Source organism: Hemitrygon akajei, chromosome 10 (genome assembly GCF_048418815.1).
Source record: "Hemitrygon akajei chromosome 10, sHemAka1.3, whole genome shotgun sequence".
NCBI classification, from domain to species: Eukaryota; Metazoa; Chordata; class Chondrichthyes; order Myliobatiformes; family Dasyatidae; genus Hemitrygon; species Hemitrygon akajei.
In genome coordinates this window covers 149,646,118-149,661,200 of record NC_133133.1, presented here as the reverse complement: position 1 = coordinate 149,661,200, position 15,083 = coordinate 149,646,118, and the positions used below count along the sequence as shown (strand labels likewise).

Genomic DNA, 15,083 nt, shown 5'->3' with positions numbered 1-15,083 from the left:
AGGCTACCTAGATGGAATCTAAGGCGTTATTCCTCCAACCTGAGTGTGGCCTCATCGTGGCAGTAGAGCCGTCCATGAACTGACATGTCGGAATGGGAATGGGAATGAGAAATGAAATGGGTGGCCACAGGGAGATCCCGCTTTTTGTGGCAGATAGAGCATAGTTGTTTGGCAAAGCAGTCTCCCATCCACATGAGGACTCACTGATACACAGGAGGTCACACCGAGACTCACTGATATGCAGGAGGTGTTCGTGGCACAGACTAGATAGCCAAAGGGCATCTTTCTTTGCTGGATTACTCCATGACAGGAAGGCAGGAGAATGAGGCTGAGAGGGAAATGGGCCAGCACAGAGGGCACCTTCATCATGTCTGTGTCTGACACATCACATTCACTCTGCAAACCAGATCAGTGCCAGTCAATAATCAGTTGCAAGATACCTGTAGTCAAGATTGATCCTTTCTATCATTCATTTGTGCCTCGGCAACAGATGACCTATACTCATATAGAATGTTATCGCATCAAATAATATCAAGTGTTTACAAAGTTAGTTATTTTCTAAAGTTATATTTTATACAAATGAAAGACTGAGTTTCAGCCACAACAGTAATCACGAGTAGGTTAGACACGGCAATAAAATCATGCATTCTGCATCGTGACAATAAACAATGTGGAAAGGTTGCTGTCTTGAATACAAAGCAGGCTCCCTGAAACATGAACCTGTTAAACTATTGATTAACTGCTACATTATCCACTAGAGAGGCACAGATGTCTAACATCAATTCATAGCTTCTTTCAGTTATGAACGAAAAGAACGTATTATCCTTGCAAATGTCCCATTCATACACAGCCCACTGCACAGCTCAAGTATCAGAAGAGAAATACTGGAAAATTTATGAGGTGGGGGAAATATGTGAGAATGTTCAGCATTCATCAAGTGACCTCGGAATGGCCTATAGGGGCATTTCAAAGTCAACCATGTTGCTGTGGGTCTAGAGTCATAAATAGGCCAATCAAATGGCAAATTTCCTCTCCTGAAGGACATTAGTGAATCTGACAGGATTTTTGTAGTTTCATCCTCAATCTCACTAACACGATTGCCTGCCAACTTTTGCCCATCTAAACAAGATGGAGCATATAGCCCAAGAGAAACGAAGAACGATTGTGTCTCCTCTTGTGGATCCATTTACATTCTGACTCAAGTGGGCGAACAGATGTTCTGAAGGTCAGTTAAGGGCAAGCAAAGCGCTGGAATACGTATATCTGGGGACGCAGATAGACAAAGGGATGAGTGGGTGCATGAAAGAATATAAAGATAGGCTAGAAGTGTGGGATTGTAAATGTAATTATCTAGGAATGTAGGCCTTTGAGCACAATGACAATGGATAACAACACCTCAAACTTCATAAACTTTATATATATATATATCTCAAAGATACTTTGGCTAATAAGCAAGTCCAAGATTGCCCAGAACCTTTCCATAACCTACAAAAGAGGTCATGGAATGATAGCTATTCGCATCTCCAATAACCCCAGAAGATCAACATCATCCAATAAAAAGCAGCCTGTTCAGTTGGCATCTGATTACTGCTTTAAACACAATCATCTTCACCAACATACTGTGAATGGAGTCTGTACCATTTACAAAATATACTCTTAACAATACTTAGAAGCTCCTGCAATGTTATTTCCCAAACTTGCAATCTATGCTGCCAAAAATGATAGGTTTCTCAAGTCACACTATTTTGATTTACATAGATATCAAAGTTCCTTCAGCTCTAGCCCTAATCCTGGAACTGCCAATGCTACACTGATGTGAGAGTATTTTCAAAACAAGAACGGAGCCTTTTACTGCAACAGTTCACAATCTTCGTCATAGGAAATTGAGGGTGGGCAATAAATGCTGGCATACCATCGATGAACACATTTTACATAAAAATAATTGCGTAGTAATTCCATTAAAGTATTTAGGACCTGTTTACCCTGCTAACCAAATATTAGTCCCTCTATATAAAAAGCTTCACCAGCTCTGAGATGGTGGAGAACAAAAAGGAAATTAACATTACAATAAAACCAGCATTGGTGAAACTAATGGAACTGAGAGGTGGTAAATCCTCAGGATGTGGCGACCCTTGTCCGAGGACTTTTAAAGTGAAAGTTAAGGAAGGAGAGGATGAATTTATCATCTTCCTAAACTCCATAGTTTCTAGAAAAGTTCCAAGAGATGGAAAGTTATTAAAAAAAGGAGGGAGAAAAAGCAAAGGATTACAGGACCAGTTAGCTGACATTAGTAATATGAAAACGCTGGAATCTATCGTTAGGCAGTATGTGAACCTCGAAAATAATAGTAGAGAACAGGTTGCCTCAGGTATTCTAGGAGCCCCAGCTGCATCTGTATTTTTGCTGGTTATGTGTAATAGTTCCTGTTCCAGGACTATTCTGCATTCAGTTGCTGCCCATCTCCCACACTTCACGTTCCCTTCTCCCGACTGTATTTGGAGCATTTGTCAATTACATCACCTTCACCATCAACTTCCACCCTGCCCTCAAATTCACTTGGATCACCTCTGACACCTCTCTTCCTTTTCAAGATCTCTCTGTCTGTCTCAGAGGTCAGATTCACCACGAACATCTTCTATAAACTCACCTTGACTTCACCTCCTCCCACACTATGCACTGTATGGGTGCCACCTTCCTTCTTCTCAATTTCTCTACATCTGCCCCACCTGTTCAAACAATGAGGCCTTGTTCAAACAGGCTTCTGAATGCCCTCTTCCTTTCAGGAGACTGGCTTCCACACTGCCGTGGTTGATAAAGCCCTCCACATCTGTTCTGACCCCAACTCCCATCCTCAGGCAGCTCAGTTGCAGAGTTCCTTTATTCCTCTCTAACCTGCACATCCAACACATCATCATGTGCCATTTCCACCAGTTCCAACATGATCCCACCAGCAATCACATCCCCCTCTCCATTTCCGTCATCCCCATGGACCACTCTCGTCAGGGTTCCCTGATCTACTCACTGATTACCAATCATCCACCCTTCCCCATACCCCAGCACTTACCCCTGCAGCCGTGGGAGACCTTTCACCTCCTCTCGAACATCCAAGGGTTTCAACAGCCTGTCTGGGTGTGCAACAGAGGTTCATCCGAACCTCTTCCATCCCACTCTATCTGTAAAGTGTTTGTACGTTCTCCCCATGACGACGTGAGTTTCCTCTGGGTGCTCTGGGTTCCTCCTACAGTCCCACAGGTTGATAGGTTAATTCGTCATTGTAAATCGTCCTGTGATCAGGCTAGGGTTCAAATGGTGCGGTTCGAAGTGCCAGAAGGGCCTATTCTGTGCTATATCTCAATAAATAGATAAAACCAGCTGAACAACATTTGGTGCTCACCATGTGGCCTCCTCTACACTTGAGAAACTAAGTCTAGACTGGGCAACCTAATTCTGTTCGCAGCAGCCATTTTGAACTTCCAGTTGCGTGTAATTTTAACTCTCCTTCCCACTCCCACACCAACCAGTCTGTCCTTGGCCTTCTCCATTGCCAGAGAGGCCATATGGAAACTGAAAGAACAGTACTGTGCAAAAGTCTTAGGCACATGTATATAGCTAGGATGCTTAAGACTTTTGCACAGTACTGTATATTGGTTAAAATAGAAAGATGGTTGTGAAACAGAAATAAGAGTGCCTTGCTTTAAATTATCTCAGTAGTATGAAGTGTTATTTGGTAACAGGAAAGAACTAATATACAGTACTGTGCAAAAGTCTTAGGTGCCCTAGCTATATCCATACGCTGAAGACTTTTACATAGTACCGCTTGGGTAGCTTATAACCTGATGTATGAATATTAAAGTTTCCAGTCTGAGGTAACCCACACCTCTGGTGCTTTTCTCTTACACACACTCACCTGTCCACTGAATTTTCCCCTCCCTCCATCTGGTTCCATTTGTCATCCCCTCCACATCTGGTTCCACCCATCACCTCCACACTTCTCTGTTAGAGAATTCCAGCCATTCTGAGAGAAGAAATCCCTCATCTCCAAATAGAAGGGCCATTCCTTATTCTGAGGCCAAATTACATAATTCCAGATATCCTCACCAGAGGAAATATCTTATCAACGACACTACTGGAATCTTATGTTTTAATAAGATTACCTCCTATTCTTCTAAACTCCAAGGAATATAACCTTTCCTCTTTACCTGAGGAACTGAAACAAGTAACCTCCTGTTTAAATATATCATTTTTAAGTATGAAGGGAAAAACCAGGTTTCTGCATTGCAGAAGAAGTCCCACCTACAATCTGCAAAGCTGCACAAAAGGTCAATATTCCTGTTGCCTTCCTAATTACTCCGTGTACCTGCATGCTAGTTCTTTGCACTTCAGGAATTGAGGCCACAGATCCCTTTGTACTACAACATTTTCTGTGACCACATGCTAACATGAAGTTTCCCCTGCCTGGTGTGCCCAGATGAGAAATCACAGCCACAACAGGCAAGATATTTTAGAATGTCAGGGCACACACAAGGGGCTGAAAGACTTCCTTGTCTTTCAGTTTTACTTTAGTACACTACTTTTAGGGATGATTGCGATCAAACCAGCTCAATTCATGAAAACCAACACTTAACAGATAAATGTTTAAGCCAATGTTAACTGCACCTGTTGCCCAGTCTCCACAAGCTAATTGCTGAATAATGTGATTATGGCTCTCCAAAATAACATGTTAGTGTGGGTTTGAGTTCTCTCAAATTAAAATTATTCCATTCCTGTAAATTAAGTTAAAACATATCTGAGGAAGTTCTTAGACCTTGGAAAAAGTTCACCATGGAGGCACATTATCACTTTAATGAAATGCTCACCAGTCCTATAGAGGCACTCCATACAGCTGCTTTCAGAACAGGTTTTGCAAACTCAAAACAGCTAATAAGTATTCTATGCACAGGCAGCTTGAAATATCCCCCTTCTAGTCTACTCATGGCATGAAAGGACAAGTATACCTTATCTCGTAGCAAAATATTCCTCACTTTCTCAGTGATAGGCAAGGGTTGCAATTTCTAGAAATTCATTCAGGGACATGATCTTCATGTACTTTTGTTGTCAAAGTATCAATGGGGAGAAACTGGATGAACACATCAAGATGTAATTAATGATGATTGACAGAATTGATTTTGGAGCCCTTGTGCTTTGGCTGGGAGGCAATTTCAAAGGTTTAAATTATATCCTGAGAACTTAACACCATGAAAGTTTATTAAAAAAAACTCATTATTTATTTAAACTGCAGATGCAGTAATAAAGGATATCTTAACCCTTTATAGATTGGCATGGTTAATCCTTTGGCAATAACGTGGAGTTCGTCGCCAAAAGAAAATAAGGAAAATAACATTGATGTGCTGAAGAGAAATCTAGATAAGGAGTGGATAGGGATCGTGTTAGGATAGGAAGAGGATGGAGTATTGGACCAGCACTCCGAATAGGGAACGTGTTAGGATATGAAGAGGATGGAGTACTGGACCAGCTCTCCGAATAGCCTTACTTTGTGCTGCACACTCTATGTTCTACAAGGACTTGCTGCTTCCATATGTTTTGTTGGTTACTAATCTCTTCCTCTGGTCATGATGGGGAACACACAGCAAGTGCAAACCACCAATCAGCACTGCTTGGAAGATGCAACCGATAACACTGATCACACATTCTCAGATGCAGCACAATCAACAGTACAGGTTTGAGTGATGTCAGAAATGCTAGTTTTTTTGAGGTGTAAACCTGAAACCAGGAAAAGTGCAAACTCTGCCATTTCAAATATCAAAGTCTATTATCCTACAACAAAATCAAAGGTCAAAGAGATATGGAAAGATCATAAGTTTTTATATCTGGAAAGGACTATATCGGTAGTATCTTTCCAACAACAAAAATAGTTGCACACATAACATCAAAACATTATTACTTTTATGATTAAAGAAACATAACTGTGTAATCTGCATACATTAAAAAAAGTTTCCAAAATTAGAGTATCTGTCTGGCATTTTCTTGGTTTTTATTTGGACTGTTGGGAGATGTTATATCCTATCAGTCACCTTTTATGGTGTATGGGGTTGAGTAGGATCTGAGATCAGCCATGATAGAATGTTGTAGCAGACTCGATGGGCTGAATGGACTAATTCTGCTCCTATAAGTTCGACTTCTGTACACAACCTTCAGAACAATTTACAACTCAAAAATCAGTATAGGTATTCTGAATATTGACTTTAATAAAAGAAGAATTTCCACAAGTCATGTAAGTTTCTTCTTTCCTAATAGCATTAAAAACAGACCTATCAAAAATGGCGATAATTGTTGTTTCAACAGTCCCTCTGCACAGGAACAACAAAAATATTTCATTCTTCTTCATCTAGATCCTTTATTTTCACATCAATATGTCTGTAGAAATGCCACGCCTTCAGATTGCAGCTTTTCAACATGGCACCAAGCTGATTACCTGGACCTACCTCAAACGTGTCAGGAAAATCAGTGCCCTGTTTCCGTTCATACATGGCATGCATGGTCTGCTCCCATTTCACAGGTGAAACCAGCTGTTTCACCAGTTGCTGCTGGATGTGTTTACTGTGCATGTACTTTTTGCCATCCACATTGGAATAGACAGATATCAGAGGTTTCTCCAAATGGATTCCCGTCAGGACCTCCTGCAGTGGCTGAAGTGCTGGCGACATGAGACTTGTGTGGAAGGCGCCACTGACCGGCAGCAGTTTGGTGCGGAGGAAGTGAAACTTCTGGGAATTCTTCTTCAAAAATTCAAGAGCCTATTGAAAGAATTAAGAGTCTCAATAATAAAATTTTATTACACCCTCTCAGAAATCCCATTATAATAGTAACCTCCCTGTTTGCTGGAGAAATTGTGGAAATCAAAATGCAAATCATTATCATATTTTTTGGGACTGCCCTGTTATCAAAAACTATTGGATGGGGATACACCATGCCCTACAAGACATCTTTAAATGTGAAATACCCTTGGAGAGTAAGACCATATATTTTGGATAGATACCTCAAGAATGGTTGAAAAGAGATAAATATTTAATGAATATACTGTTGGTGGCTGGTAAAAAGACTCTTACTAGGAAATGGTTATCACAGGAGAGCCCAACTTTAAATACATGGATGGAAATTACAATGGACATTTACAAAATGGAGAAGATAACAGCATCTGTTAATCATAAGCTGGAACAATTTGATTCATACTGGGAAAAATGGTTTAACTACATAATGCCTCATAGGCCTGATTTTATTCTCACAAATCAATGAATCTGTTGGAAAAAAAAGATCACTCCCTACTTGTACATAGCTCTTTCCTTTTGCTTGTTTTTTCCTTCCACTCTTTTCTATAAGTGTATACCTCAGATAAATACTTTGTGGAGATTTGTGATATATATGATTATATGATATATATGTACAATGTCTGAAATACATCTTATGGAAATGTTTGTTTGATGAACTTCAATAAAAAAATAAATTACAAAAAAAAGAGTCTCAATAATAAAGGGGAACTATAAATTATAAACATTTGGATTAAGACATCCTTAGGCAGAATCTACTGTCAATCATCTATAGATTCCCCTCAAACTAGTACACACACTGCATGAAACTTGAAAGGGACCTTGGCAGCCAGCAGAATCTAGTATTTTTTATTCCAAGTGCTCACTTGCATTTTGCCCGCTGGCAGCCACTGGACTGCCTTCAGAAGCAGACCCCACAGGTGCTCTACCTTTCTCATATGCAATCAGCTAACTCAATGCAGGTCAGAGAAGCGAGCTGGCACCTGGCTCTGCTGAACTTTCACATCCAATGTATTTCTGTAAATGTTTAAAATTACATTGAAGTAAATCAGAACACTTCCATGAGCCGCAGCTGAAAAGGTAAAGGAAACGGAACTCTGAGTCAAACTTGCCAGTTTGGCAAAATTGAGGGCAGATTACACACATTTGAAAAGAGAAAATTAAGCAAAGTCTTATTTCAATAATCTGTGATGTAAAATGTATGAAAGTCAAACTACAGAGCACTGTCATAACTTAACCTGTAATAGCAATGGGGGGGGGGGGGGTGTGTGTGTGTGTGTGTGTGTGTGTGTGTGTGTGTGTGTGTGTGTGTGTGTGTGTGTGTGTGTGTGTGTGTGTGTGTGTGTGTGTGTGTACACACACAGATGGATCCTTGCTGATGGATGCAGAACCTCTCTTTTTATCTCGTTCACACACAGTTATCACCCACTCCTCTCAGAACTAGAGTGGAAGCAAGTCATCCCTTGCTCACCAATGACACTCCCGAACCATTTTGTTTTTCTATTTCCTTGATGAAATGTATATTTGTGTCCATTAGATGGCAATCTGTTATTAGGATGGAGATTTGGTATTTCGTTTTATGAAGCAATGTAGCAAAAAGAGAGGTGGGTGCATTGTGGACCGACATACAATCTGATCAAATGAAACACCAGTACAATAACACTTCATGGCTGTGGGAACGATGGATTGCCAGGCAATAACTGTGAGCTGGCAGGTCACAAGATCAACCTCTTGATGAGCAGCCAAGGAAGAATTTACATAAAAGAGACTTTCCACAGGCTAGACTCTACTACCAAGCTCTGCAGAGTGAGGCCTGCTTAAACAGTCCGTCTTTAATTAAGTCTCTCCAAAAACTGAGAAGGGAAATGTGAACCAAACTGTCCACTGGCAAAGGATGTGTGAAAAAAAATGCCCAGGGAGGATCAAAGAGTGATGCTACCATGCATGACGGACGAGGCTCTGCTTTGCATCTCTATGGGGGTCTGGTGGATCCAAGAAGGGACAAAAAAGATTGCAGATTTTGTGCAACTGCACGTTCTGTTGTTTCTTTCTAAATTATTTCTCATTGAAATTGCATTACGATCCCTTAACAATATCGCACTGTAGGAACCATTTCCAAGGCAATATAAATGGTTCATGCCTAGATCCATTTTATATTTCTTTGAAGCTATGAGATTACTCTGCTTCCCTGATCAAATCAAGCAGCAAGCTTCTTCCACCGTCCCTCTGCCAACTTAATAATATCAGTATCCGTGGCAGGCAGATTAGCCAGCTTCTGCACCCATTAAAGTACAACAATTGACAAATATTTAATGATAGTACCAGTGAGAGATAACCAAAGCACTTAACTACCTTGGCTACTGGGACACTACATCATTATAGTGAACATTTGGAGAGCTAGGCTGGGGCACAGGTATTGTAAGCATTATTTTCAAAGTCAAATTACTGATCAAGCCTTACTGATTCTGCATGAAGACTTGTAATTTTGTGCAAATATTAAGTTTTAACCTTACAACATTTTTTAGTATCACATAGTTTGAAGTCAGTCTTCTTGTTATTCCTTTTAATATTTTACTTTTAAGTAATATTGCTCCTCTGCAACCCCTGAGATTAAGAACCACCTACTATTATTTTATAAAGGAAGTGAACTGTAAATGCAAAACATATTCCCATAAAGTGTTCCAGTCAGATATGCTAAAATAATTTTTTTAATGTTCCAGTCACATAATGTGTTGTGCTACTTTCTTAGATCAAACATAATCGTGAAGTATAATGTTGGCATCTCCTGTCTGAATTTAATTCTATTCTGAAATTTGGTGACAGAAGTCCATTTAGATCATGTTTAAATTATTTTAACATATTGGATACACCTTCCTGCAGCTTCTACAAAAGGTATCTGTGCTCACCTGTAAATGTCCAGCAAGCACACGTCCATTGGGAAAGAGGTAGCTAGCCACTTCACACACAGGCTTTTTCAATCCCAAAGACTCACAATGTTCTCGAGCTTCCAAGCAGGCGTTGTTATAACTAGCACTGGCTCGTCCCACGACAGACAGCATGCCACTGGGAATGGAGTCCGATGCCTCCTGCATGGCCTCTGCCCGTACCTTCACTGCGTAGAGAGCTATGATGGAAAGCAACACTAATGAACACAGTATCCACTTCTAAACAATCAGTTGCATTTCGAGGTAGCAATTGGCTGCCTTTAACAATAGAATGGGTTAATCAACCTCTAACACAGTGAGGGGTAAAGTTCTGATCTAAATATTGTCTGAAATACAAACGATTGATGCTTACAATCTTCATCTTAAGGACAAGGAATGAATGTACTATGTAAACCATTAAAGGGAATGCAAAACAAGGTATTAAATACTTGATCAATACATTAATATTAAAAGTCACAACACGAGAAGAGCCTTCATAAGATTGAGGACACAAGGTATTAACTCATTCACCAGAGGTGGTGAATATTGAGACAGTAACGTTCTTGGAAGTGGGTGTAAAACAGTGTAGGAGCCACTTTTCTCATTTCTATCTGCATTGTATTCTGTGTTGTGTGTTTATTGTGGTGGTGAGTCAGGCGGGTGGAGGCGTGGAAAAAGCAAAGGGAATAAGCTACAGATACGTGCTTTATTCTGGACAGTTTTAGAGTTGGGGCCTGACAGATGTCATATCTCTTGTTGACTGCTTAATTACATTTGAAATCGCTTAACACTACTTAAGTACATTTACAATAGCTAGTTTTACTTTCATAAGTTTCATAGCTTCAAGATTGTATGTTTTGCTACTTGCTAATAAAGGAACGAATATATTTCTTTGACTTGGTGGAAAATTATTAATTGGATTGGTCAGAAGGCATGTCATTCAAGGAGAACTACCTGTGAGGTCGTCAGCAGTGGCATTGTTTTGATCGAGTTGCCACTACAAACAAGAGAGCAGGTATTTGAGTTGTTGCAGTAATTACTCAGACAGAAGAAAGGTGATCATAGGGACACAATGGTTTATTTACATGCTATGTAGAGATGTCCTCATGTCACCCACAAATCTGAGGCCAGGCAAAATTCAGCAGCATGCTTCCCTGCTGTACAAATCTGTCACCCTCCCAATACCTCTTCAATGATTTCTCAGTATTAATTACCTTACCACAGTAGTAGTCTACAATGGGAAACTAGTAGATCAGTATTAGTAGATACTGTTTTGACTCATCTGTTCTCAGCCTCACCTTCAGCAAAGTCCAGCGCTCCTGCAAAAACCAGAGCAGCAAACTCTCCGACACTGAAGCCTGCAGCTCCAACACATTTCTCAACTGCCTACAGATGCAGAAAGAAAGACAGCTGCATCAGAAGCAATATTCCACAGTGCAGCGTGCAGGTTCGTTATATAATATTGGGTGCAAATACAAGTCTAGCTCGTCATTTCCAATCAAAATAAAAGCTCCCTATCTTCAATATAATTTGTGTATAGATCCCTTATCATTGTTCATTTGCTTCTGGCTGGATAGACCACCGCAGACCCATATGTAACTCTCAGTCAGTTGCTCCCTCAGCTGATGCAGCAAGGGGAATGTTACAATCGCCTTAACAGCACATGCTATGAAAGGGAAAATAGTTCGCTAGACTTCATATTCCTGAATGACTAACAGTGCAAGTCCTTGCTGAGAGCAATGAGTGAGCAGGATCAGGGTTGGTTGCAATGCTTTTCAAAAACAGTCTCAATAAAATCTTGGTCTGGGCATGAAGAACAGAAAAGAGAGAGGAATAACCAGGTTATTTTCAGCTTGGAAGGCTGTAATGAGTGTGCTAGTGCAGAGATTAATGCTGAGGCCCCAGCTATTCATTCTAAGAAGACTACATCTAATGGAACCCGTCTGAGTGGCAGTGTGCCCTGCAAGGATGATGCGGACTGGTTTCAAGGCCAGCAGCAAACAATCAGCTGGAAGAACACAACAATTCAAGCAACGTCTGTGGAAGGAGAGGAACTGTCAACATTCTGGGTTGAACCCCCCCCCCCCAATCAGGCAACTGTGTCTATGGTTTCAGTGGGACATAAAACAACCCAAGTGAATGGGCAAGGAGATGGAATTGCAGGCATTCTTTATTTTGGTAAGAAAATAGAAAGGCATAATGTGTATTAAATAGTGACCGAAAATTATTAATGTTCAGGCAATCTGGTTTATGAATCACTTAAAGTTAATATGGAGGTACAGACATATATGTTAGCTTGTATTAGACAAATTTAAATACGTCTTAAAGTAATTATACTGGCATTGGGAAGTCTACTTCTGGAATAGTTTACAGATTTTGACTCCCTACCCCAGGAGTCAACAAAGGTTCACTAGATTCACAGGAGTGGAGGGTGGGGGACTTTTCCTATGAAAAAAAACCCAGCAGACAGTGCTATACCGTCTTGAGTTTAGACATATTGACACCTGGAAGGCTCTATAGGACTCAACGGGCCAGTCCGAAATTAGATAAGAAAGAAATTTCTTCATGCAGAGGGTAGAGACTCTTGAATTCCTTTCCCCGCTAGAACCAAGGCCTGATGAATGTCTGGGCATCAAGAGGTTGATGCTGGAAAGAAGTAAAGCACCATGATTGTTTTTTATTAGCAGGGTAGACTTGAGGAAACAGGGGCCTTCTCTGATTTCTTTGTTTACTAAAGTAAAACTTGGTCTCAGGAACAGAACTGCATTTCAGCTGAAGCTGTAAAACTTTGGACATAATTCAAAGGGGGCAAGGTAGAATTTAAACCTGTGAGGTGTGAATTAATAAATTTGGAAGACAAAGGTATAAGGGAATGCAGGATAAATACATAAAGTAAGTACTGTAGGGCGTTGGAATGTGTCCATAGATTCCTGAAGGCAGCATCCTCCCCAAATTCAGATGTCCAAGCATCCCTAGAATTGTGTGAGAATCAACAGATATGTCACTAAATTATAAACTAGGAAAACCACGATGTTGTCATGACTGTATTGCTTGTGTTCTTAAAATTAAATCCAAAATATGTAGCTCGCAGAAAAAACTCAAGAGTTTAAAGCACAGACGGTTCTTACTTCAGGATTTTCATAATTGAGTCTTTCCACCGCCGCCAAGGATGTAACAAACACGGCGGGCTGACAATGAACAGTTTTATTTAACTCTTCCTGCGGTCCGTTCACGCACAATGACAGTAGGTCATAGCCCAGGATCTTGTGGGCGACCTCAAACATCTGCCTCACGCTCTGATACCTCTCCAGACCTTCGCCCATCCCCACGAACTGGCTGCCTTGGCCGGGGAAGAGCAGCAGCGAGCTCTGGCGAGGGCGGCGTTTCTCAACACGGTCCGGCCGGCTCTGACCATCAGCCGCCAGCAGCTCAGCGACGTCGGGAGGAGGGAGATCGGAGGACGACAGCCGCCTGCGTCCGGTCCCGGCGCAGGAGAGCAGCCACTGCCTCCCACTGCAGCACCATGTGCCGAGCCTCATACTCCCTCACAGCAGAGGCAGCGCCGAAGAGCTTGAGACCAGACCTCCGCACTGAGCAACACGTTAATGGGTACTGACAAAACAAGGTCGGTGCAACTTAGTTCCTACCCACGAAGCGGTCTTTTAAACACCAACATCTGAAGCTGTAAATGATCAGTCTTGGCCCGAAACGTGGACTGTTTCATAGACGATACGTGACTTGGTGAGTTCCTCCAAAATTTTGTGCGTGTTGCTCAAGATTTCCAGCACCTGCGGAATCTCTTAAATTTATGGAAGTCCACGTTGTCTGCTGGGAGTTTCCAACATTCAGTTTTAAACGCATAGAACTGGTAATTGTACTTTCGCAACTAATTATCCTTGCTAAAAGCAACTTGGCTAAACCACTGGATCTCTTCTGACGTTAACTTATTTTGACATAGTTCGTGTAATACTGCTTTTCTCGGCGAAAAGTTTATTTTACACTAATCCTTAGTTAATAACATTTGACATTTTCTCTTCCTGTTATATATTTCGTGAAACGTTATTGTTAGATCAGGTTAATCCAACAGCACTTCCCAGCTGTACAATAATTATGAATTTGACTAAATTGATTTATTTTACTCAGTCTAAATCATTAATATCAATTATAACATTATTGATCGAAAAAGCTTTTCACTTCTATCATAAATGCTCAGAATTCAACGTCAAATAGTTTGTAAAACGATTGCTTTTAGGTACAGAATTAATACTGGACTAATGTAGGAATGATTTCAGTTACAAATTATAATCATACAGTTACACATTGAGCAAAATAAATGTACTTATTTTAACTAGTGAAAATTAAATTAATCCGTTTGAGTTCTGAAATCCTTTGTTGGTGGTTTGTTAACTACCAAGAATAATCTTCGCGGCCTGAAAGGGGTTTTCAATTTCATGCGACGAAGCTGAATGTGAAGATCCTCGACCCTACCGGCTTTGGGGAATGAATATTAACTGTTAATTATTATCCACAACCAACATACAATAAAAATGAATAATGCATCACGTTTATCTTTGCGTAAAGATTTTACAGGAATAAATGCTTTATTTTAGCTGTTTACAAACAAACATACAATGCCGAAGGGTCTCGGCCCGAAACGTCGTCTGCGCTTTCTTCCATAGACGCTGCCTGGCTTGCTGAGTTCCTCCAGCATTTTGTGTGTTACTTTGATTTCCAGCATCTGCAGATTTGCTCTTCCTTACACAATAGAAACTATCTAAGCGCTTTTTATCTTTTAGGACGTTGATCGACTTGCTATTCGTTCCCATTTTGTGCGTTATTCTTTTTTTTGTATTTTCCGCAAAATCTCAACAAGAGAAACACGAGGATGCGCCGCTTACTACAACCGCGTTCACCTTTCCTTCAGTTACCGAGGACAGTATTAGCAGCTACACTTAGTGTCGTCACTTCCAGGATAATTGGGTGCCAGAAACCGCTCTATTCGGATCTGCAGATGAACTGTACAGTTCAAAGTTCAAAGTACAATTTATTACCAGAGTACATACATGTCACCACATACAACCTGAGATTCTTTTCTTGCGGGCATACTCAGCGAATCTATGGAACGGTAACTGTAAACAACCTGTGCAAATGCAGATATAAATAAATAGTAATAAATAACGAGAATGAAATAACAATATAACAAGAGTCCTTAAATGAGCATAGCTCTCTCTTTTTGTTCAAGAGCCTGATGACTGAGGAGTGGTAACTGTTCTTGAACCTGGTGATGCGAGTCCTAGGACACTTGTACCTTTTACCTGATGGCAGCAGCGAGAAA

General features: G+C 40.7%; 1 protein-coding gene across 1 annotated transcript; it reads right to left on the bottom strand.

The window, feature by feature from the left end:
* Window positions 1–5,845: 5,845 nt before the first annotated feature.
* mcat (malonyl CoA:ACP acyltransferase (mitochondrial)) lies at window positions 5,846–13,519 on the bottom strand. The gene is made up of 4 exons (XM_073057701.1): window positions 12,877–13,519; window positions 11,047–11,134; window positions 9,731–9,948; window positions 5,846–6,794 (listed from the first exon to the last, which is right to left on the bottom strand). Exons 1-4 carry the CDS (start codon window positions 13,285–13,287, stop codon window positions 6,372–6,374), a joined length of 1,140 nt encoding a protein of 379 aa, XP_072913802.1. The 5' UTR covers window positions 13,288–13,519; the 3' UTR covers window positions 5,846–6,371.
* Window positions 13,520–15,083: the final 1,564 nt, after the last annotated feature.

What these genes read in the sequence shown, in the direction of transcription:
- mcat (XM_073057701.1), bottom strand. Translation starts at nt 13,287, where the DNA reads ATGAGGCTCGGCACATGGTGCTGCAGTGGGAGGCAGTGGCTGCTCTCC. An exon ending in TCAATTATGAAAATCCTGAA is followed by an intron (nt 11,135 to 12,876) that starts GTAAGAACCGTC and finishes CTGCATCTGTAG; the next exon opens with GCAGTTGAGAAATGTGTTGG. An exon ending in AGCGCTGGACTTTGCTGAAG is followed by an intron (nt 9,949 to 11,046) that starts GTGAGGCTGAGA and finishes TTTCCATCATAG; the next exon opens with CTCTCTACGCAGTGAAGGTA.